Source organism: Astatotilapia calliptera, chromosome 16 (genome assembly GCF_964374335.1).
Source record: "Astatotilapia calliptera chromosome 16, fAstCal68.1, whole genome shotgun sequence".
NCBI lineage: Eukaryota > Metazoa > Chordata > Actinopteri > Cichliformes > Cichlidae > Astatotilapia > Astatotilapia calliptera.
In genome coordinates this window covers 36639686-36654066 of record NC_137437.1, presented here as the reverse complement: position 1 = coordinate 36654066, position 14381 = coordinate 36639686, and the positions used below count along the sequence as shown (strand labels likewise).

Below are 14381 nucleotides of genomic sequence, written 5' to 3'. Positions count from 1 at the left end.
CGTCAAAGAAAAAACAAGAAGGCATTGGAACCGGAGAATGAACGTTTTGCGGTGCTGCAAATGCTTGCATTGGATTGTTTTGCCACGAGTTCCCGGCATGCAATGCGCGAAAATCACGTGATTGCTAAACAAGGGGGCGGGTGCATCCGGCCTCCTCGGCTGTAATTGGTCCAGCCCAGAGTCGATCATGACCAATTGGCCAATCCAACACCTTTCATTATATATCCAGTCGCCTCTTTGTTACTTCGGAAACATGGCTCGAACAATTTCTCTTCAACGACGTAATCCGATAACAACCGATCTCTTTACCCGTCGGCTTTCCGTGGCTGTCATGCGACCGGCTATTGCAGTTAATAATACAACAGCTTCTTGCCATTTTTTGTGTTTCTTTTTATCGCTGTGTAACTGAGTTCAATTGAAAGCCTTCCTAAAAAAAAAACAAAAAATCGCCATCGGGCATACCGGGCCAGTCCAGCTATGAATCACGTGATGTTGTGGAAGCACGGACGCTTACCTGACAGGCTCCCAGTACCTTTGAGAAGTCATGTGATATAGTTTGTGGTTATTTTTTCCTGAGACCCAGCGTGAGATGACCCAAACTTAATTATGAAGTACAGAGAATGGAAACCAGGAGAAAAGCAAACATTAAAATCTATATTTAATGAAGAACATTAGAAAGAGAAATGTCACAGTTTCCTTTGATTTTCTTAAAATGCTTATGTTAATTTTCAAACAACATTAAAAAGTGTCTGGACCCCATTTGGCAGCATCAGTTTTACGTTCACAGTCAAACAAGTCAAAAAGTCGGACACAGAAAATCCGGCTGGTTCATTTGCAGATCTTCTGACCTGCAGCACCAAATAATAAGCTGGTCTACAAACACGAGGAGACCCTGCGAGTCATCGACGCTCAGAGCAGCACACATCAGTATCATCTGTTTCTCAAATAGGGCGAGAACTCCTCCTCTTCCTCTTCAGTTAGCGTGTCCGTGCTGTTGCCTTCACATCTGCTCGCAGTGCGGTCTGTGTGTGTCGGGAATACTTGAGGTGTCAGGTGATCTGATTCAGTTTGTGAGTCTGTGGCAGGTAAACCCTCCAGGCTGGACTCTTTCAAAAAGCCTGTGACGTCCTCCTCATCTCCATCGCGTGCAGCCATTGAGGCGAGGGTGACTGAGAACAGGTTGACATTGCCGGAGATGTCCCGCACCTCCTTGTCCTCTTTGGACTTCGTCACCTCCTCGTCCTGACTTTGTCCCCAGACTCCACTTCGACTCCTCTCTTTCACCAAACAGAGCTGCGCTCCCTCCACCTCCGTCTCCACCTGGCCTTCGTCAGACTCTGCAGGCAGCGCCGTTACTTTCACCTTAGCAAATAACCTTGAGCTTCCAGCGTCCAGTGCTGCCGTTGGCTCGCTGTTCGTTGACATGTTGCCAGACAGCTCCTCACAGCAGCAGCTCTCCCCTGAGGAGAGATCCACTGCTCTGTTCACATAGTTGCCATCATCGTCGTCCTCTGAGACATCGTCAATGTTGGCAGAAGGTGATGTTGTGTGATTGTTATGCTCCCCGGTCTCCGAGGTAACTGAGATGGGATCTAGGACGGTGGGCTGCGGGGCCAGGACGTAGCCTTTGGTTAGAGCCGTCTACAAAGAGAAGAGAAAGAAGCTCTGAGAAGGAGGAACAGAGGCAAACTCTGCTGAAGATGTCTATCATCGAGTCACAGCTGTGTCTAAGTATGCAGGACAAACACATCAGCCAAAGCTGTTTTCTGGGGACAGTCACTGTGATCTGTTAGCTGTTTGACAACTACTCTTTCAAGGATCTAGAGATGGTCTAGAGATGCTTTTTGAGTAAAGGTTTAACTACAGCCAGCTTGAAGGCCTGTGGTACACAGCTGATTATTAGAGATAGGTTGATCATATTTAAGACTGAAGCAAGATATACACAGAGCAGCAGGGCAAAACAGAAGTTGTTTTCAGCTCAGCTGACTCATTTGCTTAACCTTTGAAGGACTTTGGTCCTTCTGTGGAAATGCAAATCACAATATGCTGGAGGAGCTTTACGACTGTGGAGCTTCAAAGCGTTTGAACTTTGTCCTCTGAGAGACGCTCATGGATGAAATGAAGGCGATGTTCAACTTCACAGCAGAAATAAACACATCATTATAAAATCTCTCAAACCACAGGTGTTAGAGTGCACATGAAACTGGATTTCTTACAATTAGAGCTCTGGGCACAGTTTCCTTCAGTTTACAAATGACTCCCGTGTAGAAGAGGAGGAGCAGGCAGCTCGTGACGATGAAGATGGCAACCATCGGGACGCCGATGACCAAACCTAAAGTGAGGCCTGCAGACACACAGACACACATTATTCCATGCAGACGACCGTCTGAACCAGCCGAAGTACAGCGGAGGGGTGTGGTTTGTGGCTGTGCTGTGGGAGGGATGGGTGGAGCAGGTGGCTGGGGGAGGAGTCCCACTGGCGAGAGGGGCAGCCCTGGCATGTGTTAGTAATTACTCCCTCTGCATATTTACACAGATAAGGAGGCAGATGAATTGTGGCAGCTCATTATGCTCTGATTCAGCAACAACGCCCGCCTTACCGGCTGCACATCAGCTCACCTCTCTGCTGGTCCACCGCCGTGGTGAAGGTGCACTTCCAGGCAGACGGCTCATGGTTGTTTAGTTCTCTGGTGTTGAGCTTCACCTCTATGCAGTACTCCGCCCCTTTCTTTAAGTTTTCAAGGGTAAAACTTTTATTTTCTGTTTCCAGCGTCTGCAAGTCAAAGAAGGAGGAAACGTGTCATTAAAATCACATCTGGGATTTGTCCACGACCCACTGGTGTGATCCTCAGCATCGTTTTCTCCTCTGACCTCTACGCGGCCATGAAGACACCTTTGGAGGCCTGACCAGGTGTGCAACACCTGCTCTGACAGGTGACTCTCAAAGTCAAAGTCTCCTCATGTCAATCAACCCGACACCTGCTTTTAGGCAGAAGCCTGCTGTGATTGCAAGGGCGTAGATTTGGTTGTGGCATTGGTGGGGACGGATGATTCAACCACCGACCCCTGCCCTGTTTCTTTTTCCCCCCTTTTTGTCTTTGCTTCTTGATAAAAGGAGAAATATACTTGCCTACATAAGCTATCTCTTTACATCAGCACTAAGGGAACACTGAATGACCTGCTGGGTTTTGTCCATAAAACTACTCACGAAAGATGACCACAGAGTAAAAGATCTCTCAGCAAAATTCTGCAACATTTTAGGCACTATTGCCCCGATCAAATCAGTGAGCTGGGATCTTTTCTTCTAAACATGAACTACTGTTACCAGTTGGTGTTGGCACAAAACCTTCGTCCTTCTGTTAGAAAGCGGAAGATAAAGAGGAACTTCATCTTTCAGCACAGCAATGACCCAAAGCACACATCCAGAACAACAACAGAATGGATTCACCGGAATAAGGCTGAGGCTTTGGAAGAGACCGGACAGAGTCCAGACCTGAATTCCAACATCTGTCGGCTGATCTGAAGAGGGCTGTGCACAGGAGATGTCCTCGCAATCTGTCCGATTTGGACGTTTTTTTTGCAAAGAAGAGTGAGCAAATATTTCCACATCAAGATGTGCCATGCTGATAGGTTCCTACCCAAAAAGACTGATTAGAGTGATAAAAGGCAAAGGTGCTGCAACAAGGTATTAGTTTAAGGGTGTGCATATTTGTGCAACCAGGTTATTTTAAGCCAAATCTGCACCTTTGTGTGATTGGCTGCATTTCCATTTTTATATCGTATATGTACTATATGTGTTTTACAGCCGTGCCTGGACACCAGTCAGCGACCGCTGGCTCAGGGACAGGATGGCGAGAGGTTGCTGACCGGCCTGTAGGCCCATGTGACTGAAGCCTCAAACAGGTTTAAAGGAACTCTAGAATGAAGATACCAGCTGAGGTCTAAATCTGCACGCTGATGTTGGGATGAAATGGATGTCTTACCTGGATTTCTCCATCGGTTCCGATCCGAAATGAGACTCTGAAGCCGTTATATTGCTGGATACTGGGAAAGTTTGGCAGGTCATCGGGCCAAGGCAGTGAAATGTTGATCTGGATGTAGTTTTCATATCCGACCAGTGAGACCTCTGGAGGACCTAATTTAGCTTGTAAACAGAAGAAAACACGCGGTCACCTTTTGGTAAAGATTCAACCAGTCCAGAGATTTTAGTTCAATCAAAGCCTGATCTGGATTATGGGACACACTTAAATCCAAATGCACCAGTGTGACACCCAGAAGACGCTCATGCTGACGTACTTTCTTTGTAAGGGACAAACACAATTATTTTGGACCTCGGAGACCAGGTTTGGTTGAAGAACGCTGTGACGTGCAGGTAATAATGAAAGTTCCACTCTGGTAGCATCAGCGGCATCGATGTTCCAGATGTTTGGTTGCATTGGGGCTGCGTTGGTATGTTGCATTGCTGTTTCCACTTCTTTCTATTATCACTGAACAACGACAAACAGAACATTTTAGATCAGAAGGACAAAAACAGTAAAAGAAACATTTGCTTTGTGTTACGACTGTTTGCTCAAACAGCGACGATGAGCTGTTCATGTCTCGAATCCAGCTGGTCCTAGATTCAAACGAAAGCTGATTTCTGATTGGACGTTTACTGTCAGGTTACCATTCATGAATAAGAGAGGAGTTTAGATGTTAATTAAAAAGCTCAGAAGTCTGCTGCTTTGCTCAGACGCAGCTTTTCAAACCTAAGCCGTGCTGTCGAGGCTGTGACCTTTAACCTGCTGAGGCCTGTAGACGTGTTTCCAGATAAAAGATGATGCATTCAGGGTGCTTAAGACGGGAATATGACACAACGCCAATATTTCAGAGCTAAAACAGGACAAGTGAACGCACCACGTATCACAGGTTTTATCCCCTCTGATAGCTCGTTCAGATCCTGATGGAAACCCATCTGAGGCCTGAAGCTGGCTCACCTGAGGCCAGCACACCGGCTCTGAAGACTCAGTGAAACCTGAAAATCATTTCTAAGACATGCAGGAAGGCAGCCGGATGCTGCTGCGTTTTAGCTGTAAGACAATAAAGACTCGTTGGACCCACAGGCTGTGGTTTGGTGACGAGGACGCTGTATGAGGAAGAACACAGTTTCTGAACTAGCTGAAAAACACGAAGCCACGAGCAGTTTCAGTGTATTCATGTTAAACCTTGCAAACGTAAAGCGAACCCTCACGATGAGTGCTGAAACTGAAACGGCGTCAGAGCCATCCCAGCTGCTCGCTGTGAACAAACCGCCCAGGAGAGAGAAAGCACCCCGCCCAGGCAGATATTCCACCAAAGAAGAAGAAGGAGCCAGTGAAGCTGACTGAAAACGTGAGCAGATTAAAGGTCGCGGTTCACCAGCAGGAGATCATCACCACAGCAACGCGGCCCAAACAATCAAAGTCAAACAGTGTAGAAAAACGTGAAAAATGATGGAAATGCAACAGATTTGGTGATCGGTACAAATGTTAGAAGATTCATTCAAATATGAAGGACGTGTACAAACGTGGGGCAGTCTCCATGGTTACATATCAGCTGATGGTTTCCTACAAACATGTTCACAGAGATATCAGCTGTGAGAACTCCCACTGTCAGTGTGTGAGTCGTCCCTGCACACACACTAATATCTGTTATTGATAATATTAGAATATTAAAGGCGAGCTCTGTGTCGGACACGTCGCCCCTCGGAGTACTCAGTACCCTTAAAGTAGCTCTCAGGGCAAAGAGGTTGGTGACCCTGGTCTGAAGAGGTCCCCACAAACCTCAGCCCGCCGCTCTGCTTTCACTTCCTGTTTCATCTCCACGCACTCCAAAATAACCACGATCTGTGTGCTAGAACATCTTTGTGTGTGTGCGCGTAAATGGAAAACAGCTGTAAGCTGTGTTCAAGCTCTCGAGCCTGTGTGCGTCTGTTATCAGGGGTTTCCTCCATGCCTGAGAGGAGCGCTCCCTGAAGCCTGGACCAGCTGATCTCTGTGCAGCAGTTGCTCAGAGACGGCGGCTCATCGTCCCACAGAGCACGCCGTGCACGCCATCACAGGCAGCAGGGAGGGCTGCTTCATGTTTACCACACATCATAAACCTGCATGGAGGTCACGCCCCCACTCACACACCTGATCCTCCATCGTCTCACGATCACAGCACACTTTGTCTTTTTATTTACGCGTACGAACGAGCTGCTTATGTTTCCCATGTCACGACGAGTTTGGCTCGAATGTTTCTGATGTCGTCACACGTGGACACGACACCGGGTCTAAAGACCAGAACGTCTGTCTCCATGAAATCTGTTCTTCTGGATAAACTGCAAAGATGAAGCTGTTTCCTCTGATTTTATAAAATATGAACAAAAAAACTTGTAACTAACTTTGTATAGCTGCATAATTACAATATAATTAAAAATGAAATTATTCTGTTGTTTCATTTCTTTCTTTGATCTGAAGAAAAGTGCAGACAAACTTGTGTGAGTTACAAAATAAAACAGGAAATCTATTTTTGAATCGTTCTTTTGGTAAAAAAGAAGAAGCAACAGTGGAATTTCCCAGCAGGCTACGGGGGGACTTTTACCCTCCTTTAGAAAAAATATCGTGTTCTGAACTTCGACAGGAAGCATCTGACAAAAACACGCAGCTGATGCAACACTTTTATTTACAGGTGTTTAATCCTGTCCTTTATCTCAGGTGTGTGTGTGTGTGTGTGTGTGTGTGTGTGTGTGTGTGTGTGTGTGTGTTAATAAAAGCCTGGAGTCACAGCTGAGCTTGAACTTGATCCTTCAAGCGTCTGAACTTTGCGTTTCTACATCACCCACAGAGCTCAGAGGTTTTTTGGGGTTTGATGTGAGCACCATCGTCTTCATGTTACCAGGCTGAGAGTGACAGGACGTGAGGACAGACGGCGGACAAATTACCTCACAAAGACCCCGTACTCTGTCCCAGGGGGCGTGTTGTCGCCGGGCTTCCACCGAAGGACGTGGCGGAAGTTCAGAGAGTCGACAGAAAGGTTAACAGGTGCGGGAGGCGGATGAGCGAGCTCTGCGAGAGGAAGAAAAGAGAAAATATGTGAGGCAATCTGATGAGTCACGAGGATCCAAAGTATACCTGACAGGTATCAGCCTGTGTGTGGGTGGGGCAGGACGGTATTTGAACACCTGACTGCTTTTACATGACTCACCTGAGTGCAGCAGCAAGCTGAGGCAGAGCAGCAGAGGCAGACAGGCCATCGTCACAGGTGGGCAGGATTCATCGTCACGTCTGCAAACGCGCTGAGAGCCAGGAAGCACCACGCGGTCCAGCTGCAGCGAAACATCATCTACATTTACATCTCATCGACGAGACGATTGTAATGTTTCGGATTGTTTCAGTTCGAGAAAAGATTTTCAGTCAATTAAACATAAACTCAGTTAGTTGCCCAACTGCAGCCGCTTCATCCTGAAGACAGAAAACCCCCACCATCAGACAGCGGTGACAAAAACCCCTTTTCACAGGAAGAGAGCAGGGAAACAGGATGAAACACTAAAAAGACAACATTTAGTGACGCACTGCAAACGGCGAGAGAGGGGAGAGGACGCTCAGAGAGAGACAGACTCTCAGACTTGTGGGCAACATCGTCAACATGTTGCATCAAGCATGAATGATGACATCACAGCAAGTCTGGCACCTTCTCTCCTCTTCCTCCTCTTCCTCCTCTGCCGCTGAGCCCAGCCCTGCTGCCTCAGCACTCTCACATCCTCCCACGTGCATCACTTCTACCACATTATTAGAAACCAGAGTTAAAGCTTGAAGGTGAACTTTTTACTCAGTGTTCACGAGACGGCAGCTGCAGAAAAAACTGACGTTCTTTTACAAAAACAGGAGCCGTGCAGACTGACTGGAAACACGCTCAGGACCCCGAGTCTGGTCCAGAGGCTGGGAGCCTCAGCACCGCTGTGAAAGTCTCCCAGTTCCTGTTTTCAGTGAAAACATCACGATGAGGACGGTTCATGAGCGTGAAACACCAGGACATCAAAGGTTTACTGTATGGTGTTTGAAAAACCACACGTGAAAAACACACAACTAGGGCTGCTCGATTATGGCAAAAATGATAATCACGATTATTTTCACTGAAATTGAGATCTCGATTATTTGACGATATTTATTTAACCCTTTAAGACCTACTATAGAACCAAGTCCGCCAGAGCTTATATTCATTTTTTACATGTTGTAGTGTCATTGGGAGCATTTCAAGTTGCTATACAACTGTTATAGCCCATATTTTAATAATATGTATGCATTAAGTCCATAGTAACTACATTAATTGCAAAAAAGTGCAATAAACTACAAAAAAAATTGAAAATCGTTTTTGGTTTTTTTCTACTTGGAGAAATTTAAGAGGTTTATCCCTCAAAACTTTAATACAAAAAAGTTGCAAAAAATAGTTTACAACAGGAAATTTATTTTGAGTGTCTTCATAGTTTTATTTTGGAGATACACCAATTTTTATATACACTGCAGGAAAAACGAAAAAACAATCCTATGATGCAAATTTGCAAAGAAAACAGCAGGTGCATCAAAATAAACTATTTCCAGCAGTGCAATTCGAGTTCTAAGCATCCCAGCAACTATTCAGAAAAGTCAAACATGACCAGTAGAGGCTTTTAAGGCCTACAAGTAAAAAAACTACATTTCCGCGAAAATGACGTCACTTCCGGTTTTGGCCAGGAAATGGCGGACATGTGATAGTTCGCGCTGACGTCTGTTTCACGGTGGGAAGTGTTAAGAACAGCTGATCGGCGAAGCCTGTTTCTGGAATATTATGCTTTTGTTCCTGCAAGCGCTTTTTATGCAATTTTTGCAAAGCTTTTTGTGGAAGGAAACCGTGACCGAGGACAAGCTGATGGCATCAGATGTAAGTACAACTCCTCCGGTTTCATATGGTAAATGGCCTGTATTTATATAGCGCTTTACTAGTCCCTAAGGACCCCAAAGCGCTTTACATATCCAGTCATCCACCCATTCACACACTGGTGATGGCAGCTACATTGTAGCCACAGCCACCCTGGGGCGCACTGACACTGGCGCCACCGGGCCCTCTGACCACCACCAGTAGGCAACGGGTGAAGTGTCTTGCCCAAGGACACAACGACCGAGACTGTCCAAGCCGGGGCTCGAACCGGCAACCTTCCGATTACAAGGCGAACTCCCAACTCTTGAGCCACGATCGCCCATATGCAAAACAAATTATTGCGCTAGCTTACGCTGTTCCGGTTCTACAGGGATTTAACAATAGTTACACAAAACGGAGCGTGCTGCTCTGACCGGCTTTAAAGGGTTAACAATGACTTTAAAAAATAATATAACATAGTGTGCAACACCACTGAAGTTTTTTTACCTGTCTTTTCAACCAACAGCAGTCACTCTCCAAATAACTCCTGCTTAGCTTTCCGAGCTTCCCTCGGGTCCTCTTAATCAGAGGTCTCCAACCTTTTTTGCGCCACGACCGGTTTATGCCCGACAATATTTTCACGGACCGGCCTTTAAGGTGTCGCGGATAAACGAGGGAGGGGCTAATAATCGGCTCACTCATTTTTAATGATCGTTGAAAGTCCAGATCGTAATCGTGATTAAAATTCGATTAATTGAGCAGCCCTACTCACAACACAGTCAACAACAATAACAGTGACAATAGCGATAATCCATCATCTGGTGATCCTTGTCAGGGTCACAGGGGGCTGGAGCCTCCCAGTTACCCTGCACGCTGGACTGGTCGCCAGTCTGAGACAGACCAGACTGGACACAGACACGGGGAGAACACGCAAAGTCCACGCAGAAAGACCCGACAACAGCGCTAATCACCGCGCCACCGTGCTGCTAAACAACAACAATAATAATAATAACTGGACAGTCTCGTGCACTTAAGTCAATTCAATTTTATTTATATAGCGCCAAATCACAACAAAAGTCGCCTCAAGGCGCTGTTGTTGTGATTTGGCGCATTACAGTAGTTTTAGTCAGCGTGGTGTTTGTCAGAGTGACAGATCGTGATATAATAATCTGAGCCCACGGTGAAACCTGTCCACTCTCCCACGTTTAAAACAATAAAAGGCAAAACCAGATTAGTTTAATGAGCGCTTTGTTCAGAGGAACACAACACACAGTCTCAGTGACCACGGACACCCTGATTGACTTTCTGATCAGTCACTTATCCCTATTATCATTGTTATCATGATGATCATTGTTGTTGTTATCACTTCACGCGGCTGGTCGGTGTCCGCTCCACAGTCTGGCCCCTGCTCGCGTGTACTAGTCGGTAGTTAAACACCATAAACCGGCCCCGGAGTGCCCGCCGGTCACTGCTCCCTGCGGAACCGACACAGCCACACACAGACAGCGGTGTCTGACACAGTGGTCTGCATAATGTATGTGTGAGAACACAAACAGTGGAGGAATTGTGTTGCCAATGGCATTAACCGCATATACAAAGGTGACCAGTGAACCTCTCTCTGCTGGTGTCGTTGCCCCAACTTGTTTAATATAAGTTAAAGTAATAGTGTGGTAACATCTGCATTATTGTTACAACTGACCCAGACTCCTATAGCCATGAACTAGCTAACATTACAGCCAATGGCTAAAACATTAGCACTAAAGACTTACACAGAATATATCCCCATAGACATACAAATAACATAATTTAAGTTTGATGAGTTTAACTGCAAAGCAGATAATGCTATTAAACATTGAAATAAAGTAGAAAAACTTACTTTTTGGCATACAAATTACTTTTTTTCATGTTAAATTGTCTGTGTTTGACAAAATGTGCTGATTTTTCACATGTGATAGCAGAACTGAGTTGGGCATGCACAGGATGAGTCACATCATTTGAAACTTAGCCCTGATTGGAGAAATTGGAAGTGTTACAACTGACCCACGTTACAACCATCCCCGGTCTCCCCTACTAGTCGGTAGTTAAACACCATAAACCGGCCCCGGAGTGCCCGCCGGTCACTGCTCCCTGCGGAACCGACACAGCCACACACAGACAGCGGTGTCGTGGACATGCTCGGCCGGCCTCGGTGGCCCTCTGCCCGGTCACTCACCTCCTGTCTGCCCGGAGCGGAGCTTCCACAGCCTCGGAGAAAGACGAGCAGCTCCCAGAAACTCTCCTTACACTGTGACGCAGACGGGCTCCTCTCAGCTCTCCACATCAAACCTACCACCGCTTCCTGCCACGCCCTTCAAAGTAAAAGCCTCCCGCACCAACACAGTTCTACACTGGTCTCCGTGGACTTTTTTTCCTTAAGCTGGATCTAGTTTTCTGTATCTTAATAATATGTTATTAAATTATTGTAATGTGATCGGGATGAACTGTGGACCTCTCACAGTAGGAACTGAGTGGTTAACATCACGCGTGGGCGTGTCAGAGTGCCAGGGTAGAATTTTTTCCTTGCGTCGGGAGCGCGCACTGATGAGTGTTTGTGGGTTACAGGAGAAAATGATGCATTAAAAGTTCTCACGCGGCGCATCATTTCCACACCGTGGCTCATATTTATTTGTATCCTGTAACTTTACTGTTTAAAGAGCCAACGCCGCTAATATTTCAGCAGTAATACGTCTTTATAAGAAGTGTTTGTGAACTAAATCTAAAAACGACAGATAGTGTTCATCCGTGATTCGGACAGCCCTGTGCGCGCTCCCGACGCAGGGGAAACAAATCGTCTGGGGATACCAACCCTGGCACCACACCGGCGATCCAGCTGGATGGAAAGGCTGTTATGTTCGGGGGTGAGGAGGGGAGGATGGGTGCCGTGTTTAGGTAGGGACTCCAGACCCCGCCGGATCAGCTGCTGTCTCTGGGATCCCGTCGCGCATGCATATAGTTTAATAGTTTAATAGTTTAATTATTTATATAGCACATTTAATTACAACAGGAGCGTTTACCAAAGTGCTGTACAAGAATACAACATACATAATAAAACAACTTAGAGTATTAAAAGCAAACACCAAATATGAATTAACAAACAACTCTCATGCTGTATTAAAAGCCAGTAAATAAAAATGTGTTTTAAGATAAGATTTAAAAAGATTGACAGTATGAGCCTGTCTGATGTGTAGGGGTAAATTACTCCACAGCTTAGGCGCTACGACTGCAAATGCTCGATCACCTCCATGAACCAGCCTCGACCTTGGTACAGCTAAAAGCAAAAGATCACTTGATCTAAGAGATCTAAGGGGGTATAAGTCTGCAAGAGGTCAGACAAATACCCGGGAGCCTGTCCATTCAGGGCTTTGTAAGTCAACAATAAAATTTTAAAATTAATTCTGAAGCGGACAGGGAGCCAATGAAGGGAGGCAAGTACCGGGGAAATGTGTTCACATCTTTTAGTACGTGTCAGAAGACGAGCTGCAGCATTCTGGACCAACTGCAGCCTTGAACAAGCATCCTATAAAGGATGCTTGTTCAGGGGAAAGGTTGGGGGTGTGGGGGTGTGTGGGGGGTCTATAAGTTCGGTATTTTAATGTCGGGGAAGCTGGGAGGAGGTGGCTGGGAGGTGTAGTCGCAGTTGGGGTTGTCAGTGTGCAGTGTCGTTAATTTGCAGTGGGTGGATCCTGTGCTGTGGTTTATACTGGCGTGGACAGATGCGGCCTCGCTCGGGTAAAAAAAAAAATCGTAGATCTTTTACTGAAGTTCACGAACTTTTCCGGTAAAACAGAAGATTCCGTAGAATTTCTCTACTATTTACGGACATTCCTTCAACTCTAAAACGGAAAATTCCGTTTCTTCACAATAAAATTTGTATGAATAGAAAAACTGAAAGTCGTGTTTATCATTTACAGACACTGGTTTTCACTGTAACTCATTAAATTAATTTCTTTATATCTTTACACTTCGATACAGTTACAACCTTTTACACCATCTGCTCAAAAATTCGTAAATTAAAACTTCATGAACAAAATAACTGACAGACATCAAAATGTGAAGATTTGTATTTCCCTTGAAGTCACTTTGTCCTCATGTAAACGCGTTCATGCACATTCACGTGTTTTCTTCCTACAGGACACCTGACCAACAAACATGTAATAGTATTTGTACAGTAACAGTATCCAGAGTACTTTAGGTTCGAATCACTGCTGCGGTTGTTTGGCTCAGCCAAACACGCTGGTTCACATCCATGTGTGTCCACTCATGAGAAGGACACACATGTAGTCCTGCATTCACTTCATCAATGAATCCGAGTGAACGTTTGTCCTGCATTAACTCTGTGGGGTCTTCACCTTACAGTAACACGTGTGTTTGTTCACTGATGCTATATGAATAAAAGGGAACTACAGGTGTTCCTGAAACGTGTCTTTGTTAGAACAGGGCGGATGGATGAGCACAGCCCTCTCAGCGCAGGGCTGACACCACTTTGCCCCTTATAGGAAATACAACACAAATTTATTAGGACAGGTTACTAAACCAGGCTTACAGGTAAAAGGACATTTACTGAGCGGATCGTGTCAGCTGTTGCTTTTCAAGGACAGCGAGCAGCAAAGTACAGTTAGCAGTGTTTGTTCTGATGAAGACTTTAACCTGTAAACAGCAGCGCAGTGAACAAGGATCTGTGTCCACGAATGTGTCCTCTACTCATTTAAGCCAGACGGTGACTGCTGTCCTCCTCTGTGCTCTGAAACATGTTAAACATGGATGCGAGGGAATGGAGGAAATGAATGTGTTCATCAGATATGAATAAGAACAGCGTCTCCCTGTTTGTTTTCTCTCGGTTTGTTGGTGATAATAATGATTTTTAGTAAAAATCATTAAGAATCTGTTTTCCTGTGAAAGGACTCGATGTGCTTTTAGAAAACAAAGTTTTATTGGATTTTATTTTTTCATTAAATAAATAGATAATAAAACGAAAAAGAAAACAGAAGGTTTTGTATTTATAATTGTACAAATACTTGAATATATTCAGACTTTGTGATTTATCGTGTTGTCACTTTTCTTCCTTTCACCCGCTGTGTGAAAACAAAGCCCTGGGCTCCCTCTGCTGGTTCGTTAGTTGAGGACAGGCGGCAGAAAGCGCAGGAGGACCCAGTGCTCTTACGTTGAAGTTCTTCCGCTTCCTGTCTCGCTGCTATCCGGTTGTTCAGTGATGACGCGAGGAATCCTACTTCCGGGTCTAAAGTAGCTGCGTTTAATATGGCATTTGTGTTGTTAACATGTTCAATGTTATGTATTTTCTTCTATTTGATCTCAAAAAGCTCCTAAAACAGTCAGCGACCACTGTTGACCTCCCTCGGCTTTTATTACCACTAATCATTTATTTAAGCTCAGTTTTTAAAACCTTAGGATGTAACTACAGCCCAGCCCATGCAGCAGTATATGAATGA

The 14381-nt window shown here is 45.4% G+C and overlaps 1 protein-coding gene across 3 annotated transcripts; it reads right to left on the bottom strand.

Moving 5' to 3' along the window:
* Nucleotides 1–640: 640 nt before the first annotated feature.
* Nucleotides 641–11268, bottom strand: LOC113008132 (uncharacterized). 3 transcript variants are annotated; one of them, XM_026145311.2, is made up of 8 exons: nucleotides 11108–11268; nucleotides 7207–7327; nucleotides 6944–7067; nucleotides 4297–4487; nucleotides 3984–4144; nucleotides 2620–2773; nucleotides 2217–2344; nucleotides 641–1641 (listed from the first exon to the last, which is right to left on the bottom strand). In XM_026145311.2, exons 1-8 carry the CDS (start codon nucleotides 11213–11215, stop codon nucleotides 931–933), a joined length of 1698 nt encoding a protein of 565 aa, XP_026001096.2. In that variant the 5' UTR covers nucleotides 11216–11268; the 3' UTR covers nucleotides 641–930. The 3 variants fall into 3 exon arrangements, with proteins under 3 accessions (XP_026001096.2, XP_080146877.1, XP_080146878.1); XM_080290751.1 differs by lacking the exon at nucleotides 11108–11268 and adding an exon at nucleotides 9403–9612; XM_080290752.1 differs by lacking the exons at nucleotides 2217–2344; nucleotides 2620–2773; nucleotides 11108–11268 and adding an exon at nucleotides 9403–9612.
* Nucleotides 11269–14381: the final 3113 nt, after the last annotated feature.

What these genes read in the sequence shown, in the direction of transcription:
- LOC113008132 (XM_080290751.1), bottom strand. Translation starts at nt 9,597, where the DNA reads ATGAGTGAGCCGATTATTAGCCCCTCCCTCGTTTATCCGCGACACCTT. An exon ending in GAGTACGGGGTCTTTGTGAG is followed by an intron (nt 4,488 to 6,943) that starts GTAATTTGTCCG and finishes GTCGTTGTTCAG; the next exon opens with TGATAATAGAAAGAAGTGGA. An exon ending in GGCGGTGGACCAGCAGAGAG is followed by an intron (nt 2,345 to 2,619) that starts GTGAGCTGATGT and finishes GTGTGTCTGCAG; the next exon opens with GCCTCACTTTAGGTTTGGTC.